The sequence below is a fragment of the Lagopus leucura genome, unplaced genomic scaffold, assembly GCF_019238085.1.
Source record: "Lagopus leucura isolate 7727_CA_CO unplaced genomic scaffold, USGS_WTPT01 Super-Scaffold_100094, whole genome shotgun sequence".
NCBI lineage: Eukaryota > Metazoa > Chordata > Aves > Galliformes > Phasianidae > Lagopus > Lagopus leucura.
The window spans coordinates 185804-211758 of NW_024962321.1; the positions used below are offsets into that span (position 1 = coordinate 185804).

The window sequence follows — 25955 nt, forward strand, 5'->3', positions numbered from 1 at the left end:
GGCGCGGCCCCAGAGCCGAAACGTCACGGAGAGAAAACGGAGAGAGAGGCGGTGGGGAGCGCAGGGCGCGGTGCTCAGTCGGCATCCCGCCGTGTGCCGCGCGGCGCCGCGTTCCACTGCTGCGGGGCGGGGCCGCCTCCCTCGGCCGCGGGGTTGAGGCGGAGCCTCCCCAAGTTTCCCTCGGCCCGAGAGCCGCCGCTCCGCGCGGACTGCGCCATCGCCCCGCCCGCGTTCCGCGCTCCCCAGCGCCGCCGGCCGCTAGGGGGCGGCGCAGCGTAGAGCCGCGCAGGCGCGCGGCGGCGGCCCGCCATGTCGGACAAGATGGCGGCGGCCGCGGCCTCCCCTCAACCGCAGCCCGGGCCCGGCCCGCCGGCGGCGGAGGAGGAGGGCGGCGGCCCGCGGGGCGGCGGGGCGGACGGGGAGGCGGAGGCGGAGGAGTTCGGGTGCCCGGCGCACTGCTCCGACCTGGCCTGGCGGCAGAACGAGCAGCGCCGGCACGGCCTGTACTGCGACATCACCCTGGCGTTCGGCGGCGGGCGGCCCGGCGCGGCCCGTGAGTTCCATGAGTTCCGCGCGCACCGCTCCGTGCTGGCGGCCGCCACCGAGTACTTCGCGCCGCTGCTCTCGGGCGGCTTCGCCGAGTCGCGTTCGGGCCGCGTGGAGCTGCAGAAGTGGAGCTCGGAGGGCGGCCCCGACCCCGACACGGTGGAGGCCGTCATCGGCTTCATGTACACCGGCGCCATCCGCGTCGGCCCTGGCAACGTGCACGAGGTGCTGGAGATGGCCGACAGGTGAGCGGGGCGGGCCGGGCGGGCCGGGCGGGCGGGCACCGCCTGACGGCCTTCGCGCCGCGTGTGCCGTTCGTCCCGCAGGTTCCTGCTGACCCGGCTGAAGGAGTTCTGCGGGGAGTTCCTCAAGAAGAAGCTGAACCTCTCCAACTGCGTGGCGGTGCACAGCCTGGCGCACATGTACTCGCTGAGCCAGCTGGCGCTGCGGGCGCAGGACATGATCCGCAGGAACTTCCACAGAGTCATCCAGGACGAGGAGTTCTACACACTGCCCTTCCACCTCATCAGGGACTGGCTGTCCGACTCGGAGATCACGGTGGACTCCGAAGAAGTCCTCTTCGAGACCGTCTTAAAGTGGGTTCAGAGGAATCCCGAGGAAAGGGAGAGGTACTTCGAGGAACTCTTCAAGCTGCTGAGGCTGTCTCAGATGAAGCCCACGTACCTCACGCGCCACGTCAAATCCGAGAGGCTGGTGTCCAGCAACGAGGCCTGCGTCAGGCTGGTGTCAGACGCCGTGGAGAGTCACGCGCTGAGGTCTGAGAACTTGCAGTCTGGTAACCTGCAGCATTCCGCCTGTCCTGCTGCATTGCTGCCGCGTTTCGGACAAAACATGGACGTCATTATGGTGATCGGTGGTGTGTCGGAGGGAGGAGATTACCTGAGTGAGTGCGTGGGGTATTTCATCGATGAAGATAGGTGGGTAAACTTGCCGCACATCCATAACCATCTCGATGGGCATGCTGTTGCTGTGACAGAGTCTTATGTTTATGTGGCTGGCTCCATGGAACCGGGATTTGCCAAGACTGTAGAAAGGTATAATCCAAACAGAAATATCTGGGAGCAAGTCTCAAATTTAATAACCAGAAAGCACTCATTTGGCCTTACTGAAGTTAAAGGAAACTTGTACAGTATCGGTGGACATGGCAATTTCAGTCCTGGCTTTAAAGATGTAGCTGTTTATAATCCCGAGCAAGACAAATGGCATAACCTGGAGTCAGCACCAAAGATCCTTCGTGACGTCAAAGCTGTTTCTGTAGAAGACCGGTTTGTTTATGTTGCTGCTCGTACCCCGGTTGACAGTGATAGTGAAGATGGGTTGAGGGCAGTTATTATCAGATACGATGCTGAAACAAGGCAGTGGCAGGACGTAGAGTCTCTGCCGCTCATTGATAATTACTGCTCTTTTCAGATGTCAGTTGCAAACACAAACTTTTACCATACAGCATCCTGCTGCCCCAAGAGTTACCCTATAGATAATGAAGAAGCCAAGGTAAAGATCTCTGGCAGGGCCTCAGATGAGATACTTGAAAGTTTACCCCCGGAGGTCCTTAGCATTGAAGGGGCAGCTATTTGTTATTATAAAGACGATGTTTTCATCATTGGGGGGTGGAAGAACAGTGATGATATTGACAAGCAGTACAGGAAGGAGGCCTATCGCTACTGCGCTGAGAGGAAGCGCTGGATGCTTCTGCCTCCCATGCCTCAGCCTCGCTGTAGGGCAACAGCCTGCCACGTCAGAATCCCCTTCAGGTGCCTGCAGGGCACGCAGAGATACCCGATGCCGCAGAACCTCATGTGGCAGAAAGACAGAATCAGACAGATGCAGGAAAGGCAGATGCAGGAAATACACCGACACTCCCTGAGCTTGCGAAGAATGCCACGCTCGCAGATTGAGTGCTGACTTCTGGGTTGCCAACTCTTGTGAAGGTAGTTCAGGAAATACTGTGCTAAACCATTTTGCGAGGCATTTTATGTCTTTAGAAGACATCAGGGCGTTGAGTAGGTTTGACATCTAAAAGTGGCATCTTTTATATACTGAAAGTTACAAAGGTCAGAAATTGAAGATGAATGGGAATTGAGAAACTGAATCCACCAATACTACTTAACAGTGCCCAGGAAAAAGCTGCTTTCCTGTACCAGACTGTGACACAGATCTTTGTTTTCAAGGATTTCTGTGGAGTTGGTCTCCTACAGTTCTATTTTGAAAATCAAAGATCTCTCTAATAATTTAGTGGTTACATTCGTGTGTGCTGAAAGCACCTGCTTTATTTGCACTCAGTATGTTGACATTCCTTTGATTCTCCTCAGTGACTAAACTACACGTGTAATCAATGTTAGTGTACTTGGCTTTCTCAAGTCGGAGGCGAGTGCAATAGTTAATAACTACATGTGGAAATGAAAGCACAATCTCTCTTTGTGGAGTTACTTCAGGATGTTTCTATGTCTAATGAATATTGTGTGTCCGTACGTTGTAGAGAGGCTGTGTGTTCATTTGTGAATGGTTGATGAGCAGAACGTCAGACACTTGCTAGAAGAGAACTCGAGGCAGTGATCTTTTTCAGGCGCATCTGGGGAGGCTTTGAGTTTCCTTAGGAGCTTCAAAGGAGAGAGCCAGCAGAGCAGTCATGGACCAAAGTCAGTCCCTTCTGTCTGTGTGGATTAGTAAGAATGCCATTATCCCACAGGAGCGGATTGAAACTTGAGCTACTTGTCAGTGCTTTCTCAAATGCTGAACGCATTTAATTGTAGTGAAGGAGTGTTTGGAAGAACCCCCACACGCCTGTTTGCAGCCTGTCTTTGACAATCAGCACCTCTGGCCTTCAGTGTCTTTCCCACGGGACTCTCAGTAGCTGTGCTGCAGTGCTCCTCAACAAACCAGTGCTTGGTGTTCTCAGGGGGGGCACTGCTGAGGATGGCATGCAGACTCCGAGATGCAGCTGGAGATTGTACAGTCTCTAAATATTTTTAGAGACTAACATTTCCGTTGATTACAGGTGCTGTGCTGTGGTTTTCCATCAGTCAGTGCCCCGCTTGGCTCTGGTTTGTAAGTGCTTCAACCCCGGGAAACAGAAGGTCAAATCGTTCCTTTGGAGAATCATCTGTCCTGCCAAGCACCTCCCTGATCTGAGGAGCTCCAGGACAGCTGTTACTACTGGTTCAGTGCATCCCTCCTGCCTCCTTTTCTTCCTCATCCTTCCCTTTGTTTCAGTGTTCCAGGTTTTCACGTGTGACCCAACTCAGGATATTAGGGAAGGGAAGGGAATGGAAGGCAAGGGAGGTGCCAGCAGGGCGCTGCAAAGTTTGAGTTGACAAACAGTGGAGGAGCTGTGTGCAGTCTCTGGTTCCTGTGATAATTTTCTGGGGCTTTTGATGCGGGCAACTCCTTCAAAAAAGGTCTTCTGAACATTTTTTTGTTTTGTTGTGCTTCTGTTTTTTGTTGTTTAGCTTTCTGAACTGATCCTTCTCATTTTCCAATTCAGCAGGCAACCTAGATCATATCTGAGACCCTGGGTAAGGGTAAGTCTTTCAGTCGCATAACGTGTAAGGGTTTCTGTGGTCTGTAATATCCTTGATGCTCCTCTTAGTTCACCTGCCACTCTGACATCAGCAGTCCTTTTGTAAGGGAGAAAAACACAGCCTCGTAAAAATTATCTTGAAAACCTTAACAGTTCGTTTCAAATTACTTCTCAGTAGAAACCATCCTGTATTTGATTTGCCTGCTACGTTGCTGTGCAGTGGCAGATTAAATTGTACAGGGCTGGTTTAGTGCAAGAGAGGAAATGGTTAAACTTATTGAGCTTTAAGGCTGATGTTCAGTAACGACCATTGCCAAATCAGCTCCTGCAGGCCCTTGAGGAAGGGCTGCATCCATGGAGTTTGGCCCATGAGCTCTGGCTGGTTTGGCTGGAGTAGGTTAAGAATTACTGCCCCCATAGGAGGGTTTGTGAGCAGACTGTGTGCAAATGCCTCACAGCTTCAATGCTGGAATTACGGTTTAATTGCAGCGGGAGCTGAATTTAAGGCACTTTGCACAGAAGCAGTGAGAACAGTTTATGTGTTCCCTCCCTGCTGACTTTACTGCAGGGAGATGATGAGTAAAGGACACGACCTTGTCAGCCCACCGCAGCTCCGTTGGAGCCCTTAGGCACTCTGTCAACAAATCTGGGACAATTTATGGGAGAAAGTACTGAAATTGTGGTTTGGTTGGAATATAAACAGCGCGATGCAGCGTGCAGCTAAGTTGGGTGCAGGAAGAAATTTCTGGCGGTCTTTTTCTAAGCAAAACTCATACCTGCACTTACCAGGACCTCAATCTGACATACGAGCTATCTTGTTTCCTAAAGACATTCCACTGAAAGGCATCAGAACAACTAAGTAACCTGTGAATGCCAGCCATGGTTCTGTATGTGATGCACTGTATTTCTGTGTTCTGTTTGCATGGGGAGTGATGGCATTGCGACAGCACTGGTTTGCTTTAACCTGTGCAAGGCCAACGCTATGGAATTGTTCAGTGGTTGGATTTTTATAGCCTTGACCAGCTGCATTACACAGTTTGTAACTGATGAGTCCCACTGTCTTCTGCCTCACCTGTAGGTGTTGAGAAGAATTGAATCTGGCTGTAATTTTGCTCACTAACCTGTGACTCGTGTAACAGATGCATTCTGGCTCTCAGTGCTGTAGCTTGCTGAGTGCTTGTTTTAAAGTAATCCTATAAGCAACAGCTTGGGAATCCTTCCGTGTGTAGTGGGTAGTTAATGTCAGTAAGATTCTAGTGTGTGTGAAGCACTACAAGGCTGATTTCTGTCCTTGCAAAGGAACATCAGGTGGTGTTTTTCCTCCCTAAGACAATCATAGCTGTATTGGACACATGCCACACAATGCATGTTGCACATCTGTCTGCTCCAGCTGTCAGTGAGGTAGGACACGTGCTGCCTGGCACTGCGTGCTCCCTGCAGTCATTCCTAGGTAGGTGCCATAGATGTACATATGTTTTATAAGGACTTGGATATTCTGTTACTATGCTAGTTTTGTATATATATTTTAATAAGATTTCCTCACACAGTAGGGTTACTCCAGAAATAGAGAAAACATGCCAATTTTCCAGCATGCTTTATAAAAAACTGTCCTGGGTTGGTCACTATTAACAAAGTGGGTCACAAAGAGTAGCAGCTTCTTAGGTTATTTCTATCACAGCGTTTAATCCCACGTTGCAGCACTCACTGGGCTCAAACTGTTGGATGGCTTGGATCTATTTTCAGCTGTGCCCAAATTATTTGGGAATATAAGTGGTATCTCTGATCTGACAGTCTTAAGTGGAAGTCTGATAGAACAGGTGCTTCTGAGGATCCAATCCTATTACTAACATGAATGTAAAGTGTGGGGCTAATTCGATGTTTGAAGACCATTAATAGTAAGATACTCCTCATAGGTCCGTGTCACTGTGGATCACGGCAGCTGTACTCAGTGTTCATGTAGACTTCAAGAGAATGCTTGGGCAAGCAGCACTCCTGTACTTAACTTCCAGTAAGGTAAAGTAGTGTCTGTGTAGGCTGTTGGAAACACTCCCGCTGTGATGTTCCTCACATACAATGCACTGTACTAGAGTTTATTGTAAGAAGTGAGCTAACAAAAATAAACCTTTTATTTCTCTAGCATTCTGTTGTGCATCGCACCCTGTTACTGGTTTTGAGTTGCTAAACAAGGCGTAACCAACACCTCTAAATCACATCTGTCTTTTTTTGTGTGTGCCATGGAACTAAAGTTTCACTTACTAGTTATTTTAGTGAGAATCAATCCTGTCTTCTTTCAGATTAAGCGAATGCATTCTTTTGCTGCTTAGAAGACTTTATTGGCTAACTGGAGCTGTTTGTGCAGGCAGGGCTCTGTGGAGAAAAGCCTCCGACCTCCCCTTGCTGCGAGGGCTCCACGCTAATCTCTCCTGGCAGCGTAATCCCCCACGTTGCACAGCCCTGGCACCACGCAGCAGCTCAGAGCGCTGCGATAGATGCTCATGTCCTGAGCGTCAAACCACTCGTCGGCTTTTTCATCGTAACACTCAACGTTGAACGTCGTGGCGTATCCGTTAAAGCCACCGACTACAAACAAGAGGTCGTCCACCACTTCAATGCCGAAGTTGCTGCGAGGATTGAACATGGTGGGGACAACGCGCCACGTGTTGGCAGCTGGGCTGTAGGCTTCCGCAGTGCGGAGCCGGTTGACTCCGTCGAATCCTCCTACCTGTGAATGCCAAAGGCACAGCGCTGAAAGAGGCCTTTCCCCCTTGGGAGGCAGCTGAATGGTGCTGTGCACGTGTCAGATTTTAACTTGGCCTACTCTGCTATGTGAGTTGGAGCGCCGCTCAACTGACAAAATGCAATGCTTGCTTATGGCAGACTGCTCCCTTGTTCGTTCTGGAGCATCCAAAAGTATTTTGGTCATTACATTTACACTGAACTTAAACGCAGTATGTGGATAAGCAGGACCAAGCAGCACTGTGCTGCTAAACGCTTTTATCAGCAGCAGAATCATTTCTTTGCTGCAACTCTTTACATGTTTTGTACTTATTTCATAATGAAGAATGTGAGGGTGACAGTATTCTACAGGGGATTTCAGCCATTCTTGCCTTTCTTCCCTAAATCTCACTTAGAAGTGAATGGCCAGCGCGAAAATTAGTCTAGGAAATGCAGATTAACAGAACTTCATTGCATTAAAGAAACAAACAGCAGCAGCAGTGTGGGTTCATTATGGCCGAGCTGCCACTTCATCCTTACCGCGTACACTTGGTTTCCATATGCAATCACACCTACTCCACTTCTTCTGCTTCTCATTGGGGATATCAAGGTCCACTGATCTGTTCCAGCATCGTACACTTCAGCTGTGGAGAGGCACTCGTTCCCATTGAACCCACCACATATATACACCTGTGCACAGGAGGAAAAAGAAGCAGGGTGGCTGTTGGTGGGAGAACGTGCTGAGGATAAAATGGCCTGGCTGGAGGGGTTTTCTTCTTTAAGGGGATACTGCTGTCATCCTGGGTTGAAAGTGAAGGGAGTTACTCAGGGAAGTGGGATTTTGACCCTTCATTTCCTGAGCTGCATGAAGCACACCAGCACGGTATTCCAGCAGGAAGCTGCTGTTGGTTGCAAGAGGTTTTAAGAGAGTTCTGCTGTCTGCGCCAGTAAGTTTCACCTCTTAGCTTTCTGTCTGTATTCCAGGATCTGATGAGTAAGGTTTACACAAACCTTCTTCCTCTATTTGGAAAGATTGATGGAAAGGAGCATTTGCTGTGCGTCTGGCTCCTCTTTCCCATCTAGATGAGGAGCCCTGGGCAGTAGCTGTGTTTATCCAGGATGGAGCTCAGTGGGAGGCTGAGCTCTATGAAACTGCCCCAACACGCCCTATGATTCATTCCCTGCCCTGCACACCGAGCTTCGACCTCAACTGCAGCCGCAGATCTCCCAGGCCTTTTACCTTATCATACAGCGTGGTCGCACCGGCGTCGCTCCTCTGCTCGTGCATGGGAGCAATCAGCGTCCACTGGTTCGTCTCCGGCTCGTAGCGCTCGGCTGTGTTGAGCCGCGTGTAGCCGTCGAATCCCCCCATGGCGTAGATGAAGTCGTTGAGAACAGCGACGCTGACGTAGCAGCGCCGGGAGTGCATGGGAGCGACCTGCTGCCACGTCTTCTTCACCGGGTCGAACCGCTTGACGCTGTTGAAGTAATCCACGCTGTCAAATCCTCCGATAATGTAGACAAAGCCTTTCAGAAACGCAGCGCCATGGTAAGCACGGGGGCTCTCCTCGTGGCACGTAACGTTCACCCACTTGTCCGCGCGGGTGTCGTACGTCTCGATGGCGTTGGTCGGGCTGCCCCCGCTCCAGCCCCCGATAGCAAACAGGATGGAGTAGGGCAGGCGGGGCCGGGCCAGGGGACTGATGCAGTTGGGGAGAAACGCGTTGCTCGTGCTGAGGTTGTACATGGCCGTCAGAGTGCTGATGATGATGGGTTTGCACTCGCTGTTGTCCTTCACGTAATCGTGTGTTTTGACTTTGTTCATGAAGTGGTCTGTCTCCATCAGTGCCAGCCGGACCTGAAAAGTAAAAGGTTATTGTTGGTGCTTTGTATTTTGTTATCTTTTGTGGACAGGTCTGACACTGGATGGCTTGGATTTTGGACTAGAGTATTCTCTAAGGCTTATGAGAGAAGTGGAGAATTAAGTAGTGTTTCACCCCATGTGAGCCGGGCTCTTCCTTACACCCAGGGGTGATTACACATAAGCTCTAAGTGCGAAGAAACAACGCACTTAAGCTGCACGCCCTGAGAGCAGCTCGCAGCAGCACAGACACGCAGTGAGCAGCGCCATGAGGCGGCGGCGTTGAGGACGGAGCGGTGGCAGAGCTGTGCAGAGCTCCTGGAGCCCAACGGACCGACCTTGCTGAGCAGGATGGGGATGTGCTGCCTCCTTTGCCAGGGATCGTGGGTGATCCATTTCAGGATGGCGTCGAACACCACTTCCTCCTGCTTCACGTTCAGCTCGTCCTTCTCAATTATGTCTGTCAGCTCATCAATGGAGAGGTCTAGGAACTCCGTGGACACCTTGATCAGCTCCTCGAAGTTGTGGAGGATGAACATGTAGGCCGTCTGCCGCAAGCCGGGGCAGTGGTAATGGTTTGTGAGCCGGCAGATGCCGATACAGTTTTCCAAGCACAGCTGTGATTTCAGGAACTCGCAGCACAGCCTGATGATGCCCATGATGTTGAACTGATCCGCCGTGCCCAGCAAACTTTCCACATTTTCAGCAGTGATCGATACTGTCCTGGTGTAGGCATACTCGATAACGAGTTTCATCATTTCGGGGGAAACGCCGGGGATTTTGTACACCATCTTTTCTGTGTTGTTCCAGCCACTGGTAAACAAAGCCCTGACCAAAAGAAAAAAAAAAAGGCAAAGCAATGCTGGAGGAAGAAATGGCTTTTCTGTGTTAAATCCCCACCCCGCTATGCCATACACCTTCCTCCCTGCACCACATTCAGGCTGTAGCACCGGAGGCACCACAGGACGACCAGGCAATGTCGCCTGCCCCTATTCCCACTATAGAGCATCCCAAGCACCGACCTGAAGTAATGACTGCAGCTGCAGAGGATGTTCTTGTGCGCGTTGAACTGACAGCCGTTCACTTCGATGATCACATCGCAGAGCTTCCCCTCCAGGCGGAGCTCATTGAACACCTCGCAGGCCATTGCGCTCATCTTCCTCTCCATCAGTGAGGCGGAGCAGCCGCTGTGCGCCGCGCTGCCGTCCATGTCGGAGCCCGGGCCGGCGGGAGGAGTGCGCGGGGGCCGCTTTCGCCTCGTCCTCCTACATCTTCTCCGGAATTCCCCCGAGGGGGTCTGGAATCGGCCCCCCAGTGAGGTCACACTGGTGGCGCTGGGCGTGCTCCCGGCTCTTCATGGCTGCCCGGCGATCTCCACCCTGCGCGCACCAGCGCTGCAAGAAACCACCGCGAGCTTCTCCCGAACTGTGCTTTGGTTTGGGGAGCTTTCAGTGATGCTCGGGGCCACCGCTGCGGCTCGGCCAGGGCCCCGCGCACGGCCTGCAGGCGGGTGCCGCTCGTGGCTGCCATTTATGCCGGCACGGCGCTCGCACGGCTCCCACGGGAGCGGGACGTCGGACGAACGAACACCGGCACGCAGCGCGGTGAGCGAGCAGCGCGGGTTCAGAGCCTTTCGGCGCCCTTCGGAGGCTTTCGGAACCTTTCGGCGCCCTTCGGAGGCTTTCGGAGCATTTCGGCGCCTTTCGGAGCCCTTCGGAGCCTTTCCGAGCCCTCGGGCTGCTCGCGTCTCCACGCGGCGGTGCCCGTGAGCGCGGCGCGGTGCCGGGTGGGCGCTGCCCCGCTGCCGGTTGTCGCTTTGTTCCGTTCAGCAGCGCCGTGGCGGTGCTGGGTTGGGGCAGTGGCTGCCATCGGCTCCCGCCACGTCGTTCTGCTTTTTTTTTTTTTTAATCTTTCGCTTTCCGCCTCCAGAGCGGGCAGCGAAAGAAACGCAACCGCGGGGCCTCCCCGGAACGAGGAGGCGCTGCGCCGGGCGGAGACCGAACGGCCACGCTGCTCCGCCCCGCGGCTGGGCAGCACCGGCGCGGCACGGCACGATGGTGAGCGGGGCGCTGCGCTGCGGGAGGGGGAGATGAGCGCGGCGGAGCTGCGGGGGTCCGAAACAGCGCTGTGCCCGCAGGTGCCGGAACTGCAGAAAACCACGGTCCGCATTCAGCAGCCGGAGCGCGTCATGGGGCTGATCCGCGCCATCAAGGAGCAGGGCAGCAGCAAACTGCAGGTACGGCCCGCGCGGCTCCGCGTGCGCTGTGCTCTGCTCTGCTCCGCTGTGCTGTGCTCTGCAGCGGGAGCGGGGGGACGACCGAGAGCCAGGCGGTTTTCATGGCCTGGCCTCCTGCTTCCCTCTTCTGCAAGCTGTAAACATTAACCGGTCTCCAAACATCGCCCTCCGCACGGAGTATGAGCCGGCAGGGATGGGCCCTGTGGTGCTGATAAGGCTGCTGGGGTGGGGGTGGAAGGTGCCCGGTCCCAGCTGGGTGCGTTGGGTGCCTGCCTGCCGGCTGCTCACTGCAGCCCTGCAGACTGTGTGGGATGCACCCATGTGGAGCTTGCGCCCAGCAGAGCGCTGGGTCACCACAGGTCATCTTTCTCTCACCCTTCAGGTCATCTCTGACTTCGACATGACGCTGAGCAGGTTTGGGTGCAATGGCCGGCGCTGCCCAACGTCACACAGTGAGTTTCAGCCCTGCTTTTGCTTTGTGGCCCTTCCTCCTGCTTTCCGTGTCTGTTCTCTGGTGCAGCCCTCTCCTCCCAGCAGCCCAGAGCCCGTGGCAGGAGGCAACCCCTGGTGTCTGTGCTCCAGCTTTGCCACCAAGACTCTCAGATGCTCCTTGTCTGCCTCAATCCAGCACCCTGAAGCTCACAGCCTTTCTGTATGGGCTGTAACATTGGCATTTTGTTGTCTTTGCAGATATCCTCGACAACAGCCATGTCATCAGTGAGGATGGCAAGAAGAAGGTGGGTGCTGCTTTGTGAAGCTCTCCATTGCTGCCAGCCGTCGCCATGGGCTGTGCAACGAGGTCAGAGGGCAAAAGCCCTGCGGTGCTGCGGGGGCAGAGAGCAGAGCGAGGTCCCAGGCTGCATTTCAGCCAGTGGGAAAGTTAAAAAGAGGAAACTAATTTGCGTGCGTAGCTGCAGGCAATTTGTGCTCTGATAAGAGCAGGAAGGAGGTTTGTGTGCCCATCTGCTGGGAGCGTTTTTGCTGAGATGAGCCTCAGTGGAGCTATCAGAGACGGCCCCAGGGATCCCCACGTTGGCTCAGAGTGAAGTCACTTGGTTGTTTTGGTCGTGTTTTTGTTATGGACTGTGATGCTTTGGGGGAGTTCAGAAATACTGATTTTGCTGTTTACAGTCTCTGTAGGCTCAATGTTCAATCCGAATTCTTCTTTCTTACTTACAACATTCCAGTTAAAAGATCTGCTGCATCACTACTACCCCATCGAAATCGATCCCAACCGCAGCCTGGAAGAGAAACGTCCCCTGATGGTGGAGTGGTGAGTGCTGTGCTGGTGCGCCCTGACCCCTGGTGAGCATTAGAGGGAATGGGAGGAAGCGCCCCTGGGCCCGGCCCAAGCGTGGAGAACCCTTTGTAGGGTCCCTTTTAACGCAGGCTGTTCCCATTTCTCACGTGCGTGGCCCAGACACTCAGTGTGGTGCTTTGGACCGTGGCTGGTGAGCACAGCTGAGGAATAGTTCTGAGTCACTGCAAACCAAAAGCAAAAACCACAGATCACATGGGCACAGATCACATCAGCCCCCCTGGCCTCCTCCTGGCAGCTGGGATGGCAATGTGAAGGCTTCAGCTCCTGTAGGAAGTGCCTGGCTGCTGTTCTTCTGATGGCCTGGAATGTGATTCTCACCTCGCTGCCTTTCTCTAGGTGGACCCGGGCCCACGAGCTGCTGTCGCAGCAGAAGATCCAAAAGGGAGACATTGCCCAGATTGTCAGGGAGTCGGATGTGATGCTGAGGTACACCCAAGGCCTTCCTCTCCTATCACCCCATTGCTGCCCATGTCTCCGGGGCCTGAAGGCAGGCAGGGGGTGCTGAGCTGGTGTCTGCTAGCTCTGCTCACCTTCTCTGATCTGCACACAGCCTCACAGTGCAGCAGATACAAATCTCTCTTCCTTCCTGGGGTTTGGGTTTAACCACCGGAGAGCTCCTCCTGCTCTGGAGCCGTGCCCACCCCTGGTCCTGGTGGGGAGAGGGTCCCCAAGCAACTCTGAGCCTTTGTGGTTGGCAGGATGAGGGGTGCAGGCACTAAAATATGGCACCAAAAGCTGCTGTGAAAGCTGCAGCCAGGTGCTGTGCTTTGAGTAACTGCTGTTATTTCTGCTTGGGAAGTCCCAGGCAGAAACTTGAGCTTTGTCACTGAGAGCAGTTGCAGCCCACACTGCCAGAGCTGGGAGAGGGAAACATGACACTGCACGACAACTTCTGTCCTAGGGATGGATTCAATGAGTTGTTTGATCAGCTGCATAAGTACAACGTCCCCATGTTCATCTTCTCTGCTGGCGTTGGTGACATCCTCGAGGAGATTATCCGTCAGGCCAACGTCTTCTACCCCAATGTCAACGTGGTGTCCAACTACATGGACTTCGATGACAGTGTGAGTGTGCAGGGAGCCCATGGGGGGAGGGTGGTTGTGTTGGTGCTGTGGGCTGCAGAACCATTGCAGTACATCAGTGCTGGGGTTTGGGGAGTGCGCAGTGTTGGCCCTGGGAGGATCCTGCGGGCAGAAAGCAGCAGCAGCCCAGTGTCTGCTCTCTGTCCTGTGAGCACCTCACCCTTCAGACTGACTTTTGGAAGCCAGAAGTGGGTTCTGTCTGTCAAGGTTTGGTGCTGGTCCATGCCCAGCCCAGGCATGTGGTCGGCGTGGAGTTAACAGATGCCTAAAAGGTCCCAGTTCTCATTAGCACATGGCATGCTGTGCACAGTGATGCTCTCCATTCCCACAGGGGGGTGCTGGGGCAGACAGTCCTCAGAGCTTGACTCCTGACTCCTGCGAGGGCTGCACGGTGCCCTAGGGCTCCTTGGACTTTGGCTTTCTGTGGCCTTTGAGCAGAAATCTCCCAGATGCTTTGGGGTTGTTCTCACCCTACGGTCTGGGTTTGCCCTGACAAAAGCAGACCTTTGGGGACGGCCTGCATGCATTTTGGGGCTCCTGGGCGGTGCTACAGTGATGAGAGCTGTTGTCGTGTTGCCCCTCACCTCTCCCCCCTTCTGAGGGGTGCTGAGGCTGCAGGACAATGTAGGGATTGCTTTAGGATCAGTTCACCTGTCCCATTTGCACAGGGAGTCCTCAAGTGCTTCAAGAGCCCTCTAATCCACACCTACAACAAGAACAACAGCGTGCTGCAGGGCACTCCCTACTTCCAGCAGCTGAGCACACGGACGAGCATCATCCTTCTGGGGGACTCCATGGGCGACCTGACAATGGCAGATGGCGTTCCCAGTGTGGAGAACATCCTCAAGATTGGCTTCCTCAACGACAAGGTGTGTGGGGAGCAGCATTCCTGCTGCCTTCCAGCCCTTCCCAGGGCTGAGTGCCCGCTGCTGGGCTCTAGGTTTGCATAAAGGCCCTCGGAGCCGCCTTTGGGCACGGTTGGCTGGTTTTGTCCCCTCTTTTCCGTAGCATCAAGAGATGCAGGGCTGTGGGTACAGCGCCTTCATTCTCAGCTGTTCACAGTTCTCTGTGCTCCTCTCCTTGCTGCAGGTGGAGGAGCGGCGGGGGAAATACCTGGATGCCTATGACATCGTGCTGGAGAGCGACGAGACGTTGGATGTGGTGAATGGGATTCTGCGGTACGTCCTCATGGAGACGTGAGCCAGGCAGCAGCGCCCCAACCCCGGCCCGTCAGCCGCATGCTGGGGATGAGCGCCCTTAGCAAAGCTGGACGGGCATCCCGGTACCTGCCTGAATCCACCCCCATGCCGGGGCTCCCCCTGCCCCAGCTGTTGTGTCCCAAACCTCACAGCTCTTCTGGTCAGTTTGGAGCTGAAGGGCTGATCGGGATGAAGTGAGGAGCCTGCCCTGCACTCTGCATCCTCCTCAGCCTCCAGCAGCACCGGGGCCACAGCAAACATTTGTGTTCTGGGGAGGGACGTTCTGTGCTTCTGTCCCGCAGCTGAGCACAGAAGCAGGGACTGTTGGCTGTGGCTTGAGGGCAGGCTGGTTTGAGTTGAAGCTGTTTGGTTTTACTGCATTCCTGTCTAAGGAAATGAGCACTGCTGCTCCTATCGTGTTTTCTGTGGCCCCAAGGTGTGCAGGCTGAGCCCCAGCTGTGGGGAGGGAGCAGGGTGGGGTGGTCCTGCAGCCCCGGGAGGTGGGCGCTGGGGATGGTGGGCAGCTCTGCTGGGTTCCCATGGGCTCTGACCTCAGCCCTCACCCTGCAGCTCACTCACCGCCCTCCACACCATGGGCTGCTAAATGTCACTTCTGAGCAGTGCAGATCTCTGCTTCTTTGCAATAAAATCATTGACGAAAGCTGCAGTGTGTGTGCATTGCACTGAGAGCGCAGTGCCCCAGGCAAAGTGTCCTCCCCATCCCTGATCCCTTGTGCCCCATCCCTGCCCCCACCCCTCTGCAGGGCTCCTGGGAGCGGAGCTCTTTTCCTTTTTCTCCTGCCCAACGCAGCAGATGCCATTGTCTGAAGTCCACCTCTGCTCCACAGACCCAGGTGAGTTCTCTTCACGCCATGGGGACAGACAGGAATGAATCTTCCATTGCAAAGTAACTGACACAAAGGGAAATGTCTTGGAAACCACTTGGAATTGTTTATTTGGTGCCACTTAGAAGTCATTGTTTGAGGGGCTTGCTCTGGCCCTTTGCACAGTTCTGCTCATGCGTTTTTTCTCTTTGCGAGGTCACACTGTGCAAAAGCTTCCAGAGCTGCTGGGAAGGTGGAGGGGATGTGCTGGGCACAAACCTGAGAGCACCGAGTTAATGGCTTGCATTTTGGCATCGGAACCAACCAGGGCTGATTTCTGGCACCCCCTGGCAGCTGTTGCTGTGAGGAGGATGAGGAGGGTCGGCCTGCTGCTCCCGGCGCCAGCTCTGGTCCCAGCCGTGCAGCTCTGCAGCAGCCGAGGGGCTCTGAGCCACCTCCAACCTCTGCTCCTGGGAACTGCAGCAGGCAGCAGCAGGGATGGCCGCTCCGTTTCTCCTTTAAAGGACTTTACATGCGCGTGTTTAAAACTAACCCACGATGAACAAAAAATCCCTAAACTACAGTAATACTGCAAAGGAGGAGCGGGGAGCTCCCCTGTCCCTGCGTGGGGCCCGGCAGGCCGTGCAGTCGTTGGCTGAGGACGAAGGAGCAGAGATGTGGGAGTTGGGCTCGGGGCTGAGCTCGGCACACGGAGAGGTGGGAGGGCAGGGAGGACCCTGGGGGGGGGAGGGGGGGGGAGGGGAGGGGAGCGGGCCCTGCTGGATTTGCTGGGATCGATGGGTGCAGTACGGAGGGGGGGGGAATGCACCGGCCCGACCCACTGCGGGCACCCGGAGCCGCTTCCCACCTTCCTGCCTGCGCGCATTGACTGCGGACTGCGGAGCTGCGCCCGTAAGGAACGACAGAAAAAAACCGCAGTTAAATAAAAGGGGGGAAAAAATCATCAGAAAACGGCTCCCGGGCCGGCGAGGGGCAGCGCCAGGCGTGGGCACGGCGGTGCTGCGTCTCACAGCTCCTCGTGGACCTTCTCTCGGTCCTCATCCGACTTCAGCTTCAGCTCCTCGGCCGTGATGCGCCCGTCCTGGTTGCGGTCCTGGTTCCCAAACATGTCGGCGATGACTTTCTCGGGGTCGGAGCCGGGCATGAGGCGTCCCTTCCCCTCCGCCACCTGGGTCTTGATGAAGGTGGAGAACTGCAGCGGGGACAGAGGATGGGGTGGGTGGGACACAGCGCTGCGCTGCGCGCACAGTGAGGGCAGACCCGGGGCCATCCACGATGTCCCCATTGCAGCCCCGTTGTTCCCAGCCGTGATTTCTGCGTCAGAGCATTCCTCCCGCCCGACCTCAGCCCTTTCCCAGCGCCCGGGGCCAGCAGTGTCCTTCGGGTGCTGCTCCCTGGGTGGGTCCCTGTGCTCTCCGTGTCCCCCCCCACCCATAAACCCGTGCTGCGGGCACCTCCTCAGCGGGGATCTGCCCATCCTTGTTGAGGTCCATCTGCTCAAAGAGGTTCTCAGGAGGGTCCCCGTGCCAAATGAAGAGGTATCCTTCGGGAACCCCCTCCTCCAGGGAGATCAGCTCCACCTCGAAGCGGAGCACTGCGCTGCCAGGCACTCCCCGGGCTGAAAAGCAAGTGAGGGCTGCTGGGGAGCTCAGAAAGGCTCTGAGCGGAGGTGAGAGCTTCTCCAGCAAGGTGCGGGAGCCCCACGGGGTTCCAGAAAGCCCTCAGCACATGCTGTAGGCACCGCTGTGCCATCCCTACCTCCATTCTCGCCATGACCCAGGTGTGGGGGGACGATGAGCACCCGCCTCTCCCCCACACACATGCCCAGGAGGCCGCTGTTGAGACCCTCAATCACCTTGTTGGCCCCCAGCGTCACCTCCTGGGGCTTCTCGTAGTCGTGGCTGCAGGGGCGCAAAGAGAACGGCGCGACTGAGAAAACTCCACGGTCCCATCAGGCTGCAGCCCACACCTCGGCCCTGCAGAGCCCACAGAGCCCACAGACCCCGCGCCCTCCAGCCCAGCGCCGCCAGCCCACGCACGAGGAGAAGAGCCGCGTGCCGTCCAGCAGGGAGCAGTTGTAGTGGTAGCGGATGAAGTCCCTGTTGCGGGCGGTGACGTTGCAGCCCTCGGGTCGGTGCACGGCCTCAATCTCCACCGGGTCGGCCGGGTTGTGGAAGTCGATGATGTGGACATCAAAGATGAGCACAGCGGAGCCGGGAATTTTGTTCCCTGGAAGAGGAGCAGGAAGAGCTGAGCAGGAAGCACACAGAGCCGGTAAAGCCCTTCTTGCTGCTGCCACAGCTCGCAGCACCAGGCCCTGCAGCTCCGCTCCTTTCTGCCCCAGCCCACCCAACTCCCCCCCGCCTGCCCACAACGCTCCCCATCAGAGCTCCCAACCAACGCCTCCCCACCCTGCACTCCCCCTGGCCACGCAGATCCCCTGCAGCCCCTTACCCACTCCGTTCTCGCCATAGGCCAGGTGTGGGGGGACCACCACCCGCCTGCGCTCGCCGATGCAGACGCCCTGCAGGCCCTGGTCCATGCCGGGGATGATGTAGCCCTTCCCAATGTAGGTGTTGTAGGTTTGGTTGCGGGAGTAGCTGCAGCAAGAGAAGCGCAGGGTGCTGTCAGGTAACAGAACTGTTCCGTGCACTCATCCCCCACTGCACCAAACCTCCTCCAGGGATGCAGCAGGTAGGTAAAATCCTTTTTGGCCCATTTCTTACTTCTCACTGCCCTCCGCTCCCAGTTCCCCCTGGATACCCCAACCTCTCCTTGCAGCCCGCTGCTGACCATGGGGCAAATGTGAGCATCCCCCCCACACCTGGAGTCAAAGAGCGTCCCGTCCATCAGCGTGCCATTGTAGTGGTAGCGCACGAAGTCTCCGGTCACAGCCCTGCGCCTGCAGGACGCCGGCACCTCCAGGTGCTCCAGGGACACGCCGTCCTTGGGGTTGTGGAAGTCCACCAGCAGCACGCTGAATACCAGCGAGGCCTGTGGTGGGATCACGGTCCCTGTGGAGGGGATGGGTCAGCCCACACGGGGGTCCCGCTACCCAGGCAGGGGCAGTGGGCGATGCCCGACTCACCGTAGCCCTTCTCCCCGTAGGCCAGGAATGGTGGGATGATGATGCTCCTCTTCTCCCCGGCACACATGCCCAGCAGGCCCTGGTCCATGCCCTTGATCAGCCAGCCAGTGCCCACATACGTATCGTAGGTGCTGTCTTTGCTGTAGCTGATGTGGAGGAATGAGGAGAATGGCTCTGGGGCTGTGCCAGCCCCCCCAGCCCGGCAGTGGGCTCCCAAAGCCACCCCCAGGTCCCCCCTGCCCATCACCCGCTGTGGTGAGCCCTGTCCCCATACCTGGAGTCGAAGGGGGTTCCATCCAGCAGAGTGCCGTTGTAGTGATACCGCACAAAGTCTGAGTTCTCCACCGTGCGGTTGCAGCGCTCAGGTTTGGCCAGGGTGGTGATCTGCAGTTTGTCATCCTTGTTCCAGATGTCCAGCATCACCACGTCGAAGTACAACGTGGCGTCAGGGGGGATCAGCCCCGCTACAGCAGCAGCAATGAGGACAGAGCGCAGAACAGGGAGAGGAGCGACCAGTGCTAAGAACACAGAGCTCTGCAGTGCATGCGGCACCACTGGATGGGGCAGGGAGGGTCCTTGCTCACTACAGCCCATCCCACAGCTTCTGCCTGGAGTGCTGGATGGGGACCTGATCTGTGCAGGTCTGAGGCCAAGCCCTGCCTGTGGTGTCTGTGGAAGGGACTGCTGGGATTTGGGGGGCCCCGAACACCCCGTAAGATTTTCTTTGCAGAGGAATCAGATGTGAGCCCTCCGTGCCCACCATGGAAAGTGACACAGTATGTGCAGTGTGTCTGCAAAGCCCTGTGCAGACCCCACCTGTGTTTGCTGTTCAGTGTCCCAGCACAGATCCATCCGTCCCCAGCTCTCCTGTCTGGGCACCCATCACCTGTCCCCCCCACCGCGTGCTTTGAGGACCCCCAGCCCCGCAGCCCTTACCCACGCCGATGCTGCCATAGCCCAGGTGGGGTGGCACAATGAGGTGCCGCCGCTCGTTGACGCACATGCCCTGCAGCCCGCGGTCCATGCCGGTGATCAGCCGCCCCACGCCCACCACACCGGCCACTGTGGCCCCTCGATCATAGCTGTGAAAGGACAGAGCCGTCAGCACCGCGTAGCACAGGGGGGCTGCAGGGTACCCCCGGTTCCTGAGCAGCACCCATCTCCCCCTGAGCTTCTATGCGGAGTTTCCAGCCTTGCAAGTAAGCTTTGTTCAACAGAAAAGCACAGCAAAGCTGCTTGGGGGTTGCACGGCCACGGGGCAGCCGCCTCTCCCCTGTTCTGCTCTCTTGCAGAGCTGCAGCTCACAAGCAGTGAGGCGTCCTCCAGCCCTGCTTTGAGGTTTTGTCTGGACTGGGGCTCCTGGCACAGGCACAGCCCCCCGCTCAGCCCTGCAGCGCTCAGTGCGGGGCTGAAGCTTCACTGCCTGGGGGGAGACACCCTGAGTGCGGGCAACCAGGGGCGGAGGGCCGGGAGCTGCTTGCAGATGCTCCCCACGCCTGGCACAGCAGTGCAGCACACAGGGCTTCCTGCTGCCTCCTGGCAATTCTAAACGCAGGGAGGAGGAAAGAAGGCAGTCCAGGCCTCATTTGTGGACTGCACATTTCTCTTTATTTTTAAATCTTTAAACTACAGGCTCTAAGAAGCAACTGGGGGCCATTTTGGGTAAATGGAAATCCTTCATCCCCTGTAATGTGCAGTGAATGCTTCTCCTGGAAGCGTGCTGCCGTCCTCGGGACAAAGAGTTATTTCAGCAGCAATATTTTAGCAGCTCCCATCGCTTTGGGGCTCACAGCAGCAGCAGGGGCAGCGCGTGCTCCCTTCACTTTCTCTCCCATCCGTTTTTTTGTGAGAAAAGTACCACTGGACAGCCATAGGGATCCCATTGCTTTTCAGGGGCTGGAAGTTTTTGTTCCCGTGTTTTGTCGAGCCCCCACTGCTGCCCCCATCCCGCTCACATCTGTGCCCATGGTGCGCTGCCCCACAGACCCCCGGGGCGCAGCGCGCGGCCGAGAACCGCCTCGGAGCGGCTGCTGCTGCCACGTCTCAGCGCCGCTGCCCGCATTCCTCCCGCAGCGCACGCACGGACACGTCCTGAGCGCAGCGCGGCTCTGCGGCCCCCCCGCCCACTGCTCCCCCCGGATCGGTTCCCCCCGGATCGCTGCGAGGCCGCGCACAGCTCAGCACGGGGAGGGGGGACGGGGGGCACCGCCGTCAGTCGGGGCCGTGCGGGGCGGGCGGGGTGACCATGGGGGGGGAGGGGGAGGGGGACCAAGGGGGCGGGGGGGCGGGGGAAAACCCCGCGGGGCCGCGTGAAGCGGGAGCGGGCCGAGGGCTGTACCTGGAGTCAAACTTTTTGCCATCTTTAAAGGTCCCATTGTAGTGGTAGCGGATGAAGTCCCCCATCTGGGCCTCCCGCAGGCAGACCTTGGGGATGTAGTAGCGCTCTATCACCACGTCCTCCAGCGGGCCGGGGTCGCTCAGCCCCAATGCCCCCAGGAGGCTCAGCAGGAGCGCGGCGCTGCCCGCGGCCATGGCTCGGAGCGGCGGTGGGGGGAGGCGGGAGCTGAGCCCCCCCGGCCCGGCCCCGCCGCGCTTCTGTACACGTGGAACGGGCCCGGCCCCCCCAGCCCCCGCCCCAGGCCCGGGGCGGTGATTCCCTGCGATGGGCCGGGCGGAGAGCCGCGGCGCAGCGGAACTCCGCGATGCAACTTTTAAAAAAACCGTTCTCTTTTTTGCGGGCGGTTCTTTGTGCGAAGGGAGCGGCTTTGTGCAGCGCCGGGTCCTAGCGCTGCCTGCGACCCGGTTTGCTCAGGCTCTGGCGTTTGGGAAGAGTAAATACGAGTAATTAACGTAATTAACGCCCGTACGGATAACCCTGGCCGCTCCTCGGTCCGCTGCTGTTACTGAACGGCAGTGATCAAAACCCCTGCAACCGCCCCTGTAACAGACCGTCACGGATCGGAGCAGCACACAGCGCGCACCTACGCGTTGCCCCTCACCCCCTCACACCATTCGGGGCCGCGGGGGGAGCCCTCAGCCCGTTCCGCCCGCACGGACGTGGGTTGGGCCGTGGCCAGCGCGGCCGTGCCTGGCTCTGCGAGTTCAGCCGCAGCCCTCGGCTCTGCGCTCTGGGCGCTGCGCTCTGGGCTCTGGCACAGCGCAAGGATCCGCCTCCGGCTGACCACGGCCAGCGGCGAAACCAGCGCTGAACGCTGCCGGGCGGAGGGGGCGGGGGAAAGAAGCAGCGCAGCGCCGAGCGCGCAGCGCAGCGCACTCGAGGGATCCTCCGACACCGAAACTCCGAGCGCATCCGGGCCGGTCAGCATCACTCAGTGCCAACTCCGCCCTGCGCGCAACGCACAGAGCCGCACTAAGACCCTGCGCTCCCGACGCGCACCGCCCCTTCCTCCCCCCTCCGCCCCCGCTCGCCTCCTGCGCGGAGCGCTGCGCGGCGCTGCGCGGGCAGTGCGCGGCGGCGGCGGGGATGGGCTGCGCGGCGCTGGCGCTGCCGCTTCTGCTGTTGGCGGCGGGGCCGTGCGCGGCGCAGTACGAGCAATACAGCGTGCGCGGATTCCCCGCGGCCGCTCTGGAGCCGCTGCAGCGCGCCTACACACGAGCGCTGGCGCAGTACGCGAGCGCGCAGTGGGCGGAGAGCGCGCGGGCTCTGGAGGCCAGTCTGCGGCTGCACCGCCTGCTGCGAGACAGCGAGGCGCACTGCCACCGCCGCTGCGCCGAGGGGGGATCCGCGGAAGAGCCCCCCGCCGAAGGGGACCGCGCGGAGTGGGAGTGGGAGCGGGAGCTGCAGCTCTTCGGGCGGCTGCTGCGCCGCGCGGGCTGCCTGCGTGCCTGTAAGCGCGGCCTGCCCGTCTTCCAGCTGCGCTACCCGCCCGCGCAGACGCTGCGCGATTTCCAGCGCCGGCTGCCCTACCAGTACCTGCACTACGCGCTATTCAAGGTGAGACCGCGCAACGCCGGGAGTGACGGGGATGGGGAGTGAGGGGCTGCCATGACCTGGGGGTGTGGGAGTCCCCCATCGTGCACCCCACATCTTCTGTACCCCTGTCCGACTTCCTCTGCTCTACACTCCTCCATTTGCCCCCCTCACCCTGTGCCCCCCACCCTGTATCTCCCCATTGCCACCCCCATACCGTGTCCCCCCATCCCACATCTCCATTCCTCACCTCCATTCTGCATCCCCAGATCCTTCTCCCATCCCTCCCACATCTCTCTGCCATGTGTTCTCCCCTCCTGCTCCCCCCATCTTGCACCCCCTTCCCCCCCATCTCCTCCATCCTGCCCCGGCACCGCTGCACGTCAGCAGCAGCAGGATGTGAGGAGCGTGCCCGGGATGGGGCCCCAGTGGCTGCCCTCTCCAGCCCCATGTGCCCTGGTCTCCCCCCTCCCACAACCCCTGCTGGGGGTTCCCTGAGTCTCCCCGTGTCCCCTGACCCTCTGTGGTCACAGACATCCCCCAGCACAGCTCTGTGGGTGCCCCTGGTCCACATGGAGAAGTTTTCCAGGGACAGATGGAATTTCTCCAGCTTTCTGTGCCTACATTCTGCCTCTGCTTCAATACTGCTGTCCCCAAGGCCCCCTGGGTGTGTGCAACGTTGCCCGAGGAGGGGGACACAGGGCTGTCCCAGCCGGTGGAGCGTGGCATGGGTGGGTGGGTGCAGCACCACTGCTGCTTTGCTCCTTGGTGCTGTGGCCCCATTCACCCTGCGGCAACGAGGAATGGCCTGACCTGGATACTTAATGCATTTTCCTCTCGGTTGCTCTGGCTAAAATCCATGTAAGGGATGGTTCATCCAGCCCCTCCAGCTTTGCTTCTCGGAAGTTGCAACCTGAGAGCTCATAGAAGCAGCAGCAGAGTGGGGGCAACTGCCGAGCTGGCAGTGGGGCTGGAGGAGAGTCTGACAAACCCATGCCACGTGGGTCACTGCCAGAGGGGCTGCGCTGTCCGTGCTGCCACCGTGGGCTCGGGGAGAGCTTTGTGTGCCTCAGCGCACACCGCTCCATCAGCAGGACGTCCCCCCCTGCCCGCACGCTGCCCATCCTTCGCTGCCAATGAGTGATGGGCGTTGGGGCTGCCTGTCCCGAGGATCGCCTGCTGCCCTGGGACGCATCCCAGCGTCGCCCCTGCGGCCCCACGCACCGCCCCCCTCTCTCCGCAGTCCAATAAGATCGAGAAGGCGGTGTCGGCTGCTCACACCTTCCTGCAGAAGAACCCCAAGCACGAGATGACCCTGAAGTACCTGAACTACTACAGGACGATGGTGGACGTGGACGAATACCTCGTGGACCTGGAGGCTCAGCCCTATGAGGTAAGGAGGGGATGGGCTTGGGCGGGAGAAGAGAAGGAAGAGGAGCATCCCACAAGGGCCAGTGCGTGCCCAGCAGAGCCCATCCCAAATCCCAAAAGCCCTTCCAGCAGAGCCCCTTCCTGCCCCAAAAAGCATCTCTGGGGCCAGTGCCAGGGATGGAGCTGTGTTCGGCGAGCACAGGGCAGCTCTGAGAGCTGAGCCATCTGCTGTGGGGCTGGGCACGGGGCCTGGAACCCAGGCGGGAGGTGAGCAGAGCCCTCTTGGCCTCCACAGCCGATCTTTGTGCGCTCGGTGAAGCTCTACAACAACGGGGATTTCCGGAGCAGCGCGGCTGACATGGAGCAGGCGCTGGCTGAGTACTACAAGGCGTACGAGGACTGCCTGGCTGGCTGTGAGGGCGCCTATGAGCTGCAGGAGTTCAAGGACTTCTACCCGGCCATCGCAGGTGGGTGGGCAGAGGGCGGGGGGGGGGGGGGGGCGAGGTGGCAATGTGGGGCAATGCCTGACATTATCTTGTCCCCAGACCACTTTGTGAGCGTTCTGCGCTGCAAGGTGGGCTGCGAGAGCGAGCTGACCCCCAACGTAGGCGGCTACTTTGTGGAGAAGTTTGTGGCCACCATGTACCACTACCTGCAGTTCGCCTACTACAAGTGTGAGTGTGGGCTGGGAGTTGGGGGCTGAGCCCCTGGGGTGTCCCAGGGCAGGGTGTCACCTCCGTGTCACACTCTGCTCCCTGCAGTGAATGATGTGAGGGACGCGGTGCGCAGCGTCTCCAGCTACATGCTCTTCGACCCGGATGATGCGGTGATGCAGCAGAACTTGGTTTATTATCGCTTCCACCGCGAGCGCTGGCACCTGCAGGAGGAGGACTTTGAGCCCCGGCCGGTGAGAGCCCCCCCAGCCCCTGCCCTGGGGCTCAGTTGATGTGGGGCTGATGTGCTCCCCACCCCCCCGTTCCCAGGAAGCCGTGCACTACTACAACAGGACGGCTGCACAGAAGAAGATGCTGGAGTTTGCCAGGCAGTTCCTGCAGGCTGACGATGAGGTGGGTGATGACCGCTTTCGGCGGCTGCTTTTCGGGGTTCCTTGCGGTTGGGGGCTGTGGGTACCCCAAAGCAGGACCCCTCCTCGTGGGTGTGGTGTGGGGGTCCATCCCTGAGCAGCCCCGCAGGAAGAACCACTGTGGTCACTGCACTGCTTCCTCCTCCCACCCTGTGCTGCAGATGGAGGTGGATGATGGTGAGGAGCCGGACCTGCAGGATCTGCCCTCAGACGGCGAGTTTGAGGGCGAAGGGGACTACGAGGAGGGCTTCTTTGCAGAGTGGTGGCAGGAGCCCAACACCAAGGGGGACAAAGCCGATGAAGGTTCCTGACGCTGGGGCTGGGTGCTGTGATGTGAAGTTGGGGGGGGGGCTGCTGCCTCGTGGTGCCACCATCCCCTGTGTTTGCAGAGAACCTCTGATGCGCCAGGAGAGGGGGATCCTGGCCCTGACAGAGCAGAATGGCTGTGATGCCATCCTGGGGACTCCAGGCTCTTGCTCCATGCTGCACGGGAACACAGGTTCACCGAGAAGGGTCGATCCTGCCCAGTTCTCCCAGCAGGACTGCCCCTTCCACTGGGACGTCGCTGCCCTAATTCCTATCAGAGGAGCAGCCACAACACAGTGACACCACCTGTCTGGTGCCCCCTGAGCCCCCCGGCCCCGATGCCCCTGGAGCCCTGGCAGCGGTGCCCGGTAGCAGCACCGGGATTTGCTGCACCCCTTAACTCCTCCCCAGGCGCCACAGACCAGGGGGGCCGGCACCAAACTGCTGTGTTGCCTTGTGGGTTCTGGGCACGGTGGTGGTTCTGCACATCCTCAGAGCTCAGTCGGGGCTCCTGCTCTTGTGCTGGCAGCAGCCCACCCCCACCGGCAGGTCCAGAGACCCCTCTCCCCCCCGGAGCCCACGGCTCGGTGCTGAGCGGTGCTCCCAGGCACGGCATCCCTCTGCCGGAGCATCCGTCACCGCCTCTGCCCCACACGTGCCTTCAACTCTCTCCACACCAGCCCTCCATAGCTTTAAGCTCCGTTAATTTAATACTTCCCGTCTTCTCGCTTTTTTTGTTTGTTCGTTTTGTATTTTAAATGTACTGGTGCTGAACTTTTAATAAAATTCGGACCGGTCTTTTGACGGCTGCCTCTGCCCATGGCTCCTCGGG

The 25955-nt window shown here is 58.2% G+C and overlaps 5 protein-coding genes across 5 annotated transcripts; 3 read left to right on the top strand and 2 right to left on the bottom strand.

Moving 5' to 3' along the window:
• Positions 1-309: 309 nt before the first annotated feature.
• On the top strand, positions 310-2969 carry KLHL11 (kelch like family member 11). Its single transcript, XM_042887604.1, has 2 exons — positions 310-791; positions 873-2969. Exons 1-2 carry the CDS (start codon positions 310-312, stop codon positions 2467-2469), a joined length of 2079 nt encoding a protein of 692 aa, XP_042743538.1. The 3' UTR covers positions 2470-2969.
• Positions 2970-6497: 3528 nt separating this feature from the next.
• Positions 6498-9488, bottom strand: KLHL10 (kelch like family member 10). The gene is made up of 4 exons (XM_042887606.1): positions 8999-9488; positions 8040-8657; positions 7340-7489; positions 6498-6806 (listed from the first exon to the last, which is right to left on the bottom strand). The coding sequence occupies exons 1-4, from the start codon at positions 9449-9451 to the stop codon at positions 6498-6500; spliced, it is 1530 nt and encodes a 509-aa protein (XP_042743540.1). The 5' UTR covers positions 9452-9488.
• Positions 9489-10657: 1169 nt separating this feature from the next.
• On the top strand, positions 10658-15159 carry NT5C3B (5'-nucleotidase, cytosolic IIIB). The gene is made up of 9 exons (XM_042887605.1): positions 10658-10717; positions 10798-10896; positions 11279-11348; positions 11587-11633; positions 12084-12169; positions 12554-12643; positions 13119-13281; positions 13968-14168; positions 14389-15159. The coding sequence occupies exons 1-9, from the start codon at positions 10715-10717 to the stop codon at positions 14497-14499; spliced, it is 870 nt and encodes a 289-aa protein (XP_042743539.1). The 5' UTR covers positions 10658-10714; the 3' UTR covers positions 14500-15159.
• A 923-nt stretch (positions 15160-16082) lies between these two features.
• FKBP10 (FKBP prolyl isomerase 10) lies at positions 16083-20977 on the bottom strand. The gene is made up of 10 exons (XM_042887586.1): positions 20770-20977; positions 19368-19513; positions 18706-18895; positions 18432-18577; positions 18168-18357; positions 17798-17943; positions 17383-17572; positions 17102-17244; positions 16798-16961; positions 16083-16535 (listed from the first exon to the last, which is right to left on the bottom strand). The coding sequence occupies exons 1-10, from the start codon at positions 20961-20963 to the stop codon at positions 16350-16352; spliced, it is 1695 nt and encodes a 564-aa protein (XP_042743520.1). The 5' UTR covers positions 20964-20977; the 3' UTR covers positions 16083-16349.
• A 938-nt stretch (positions 20978-21915) lies between these two features.
• On the top strand, positions 21916-25927 carry P3H4 (prolyl 3-hydroxylase family member 4 (inactive)). The gene is made up of 8 exons (XM_042887590.1): positions 21916-22386; positions 23606-23755; positions 24029-24200; positions 24279-24407; positions 24495-24640; positions 24717-24800; positions 24979-25120; positions 25207-25927. Exons 1-8 carry the CDS (start codon positions 21916-21918, stop codon positions 25215-25217), a joined length of 1305 nt encoding a protein of 434 aa, XP_042743524.1. The 3' UTR covers positions 25218-25927.
• Positions 25928-25955: the final 28 nt, after the last annotated feature.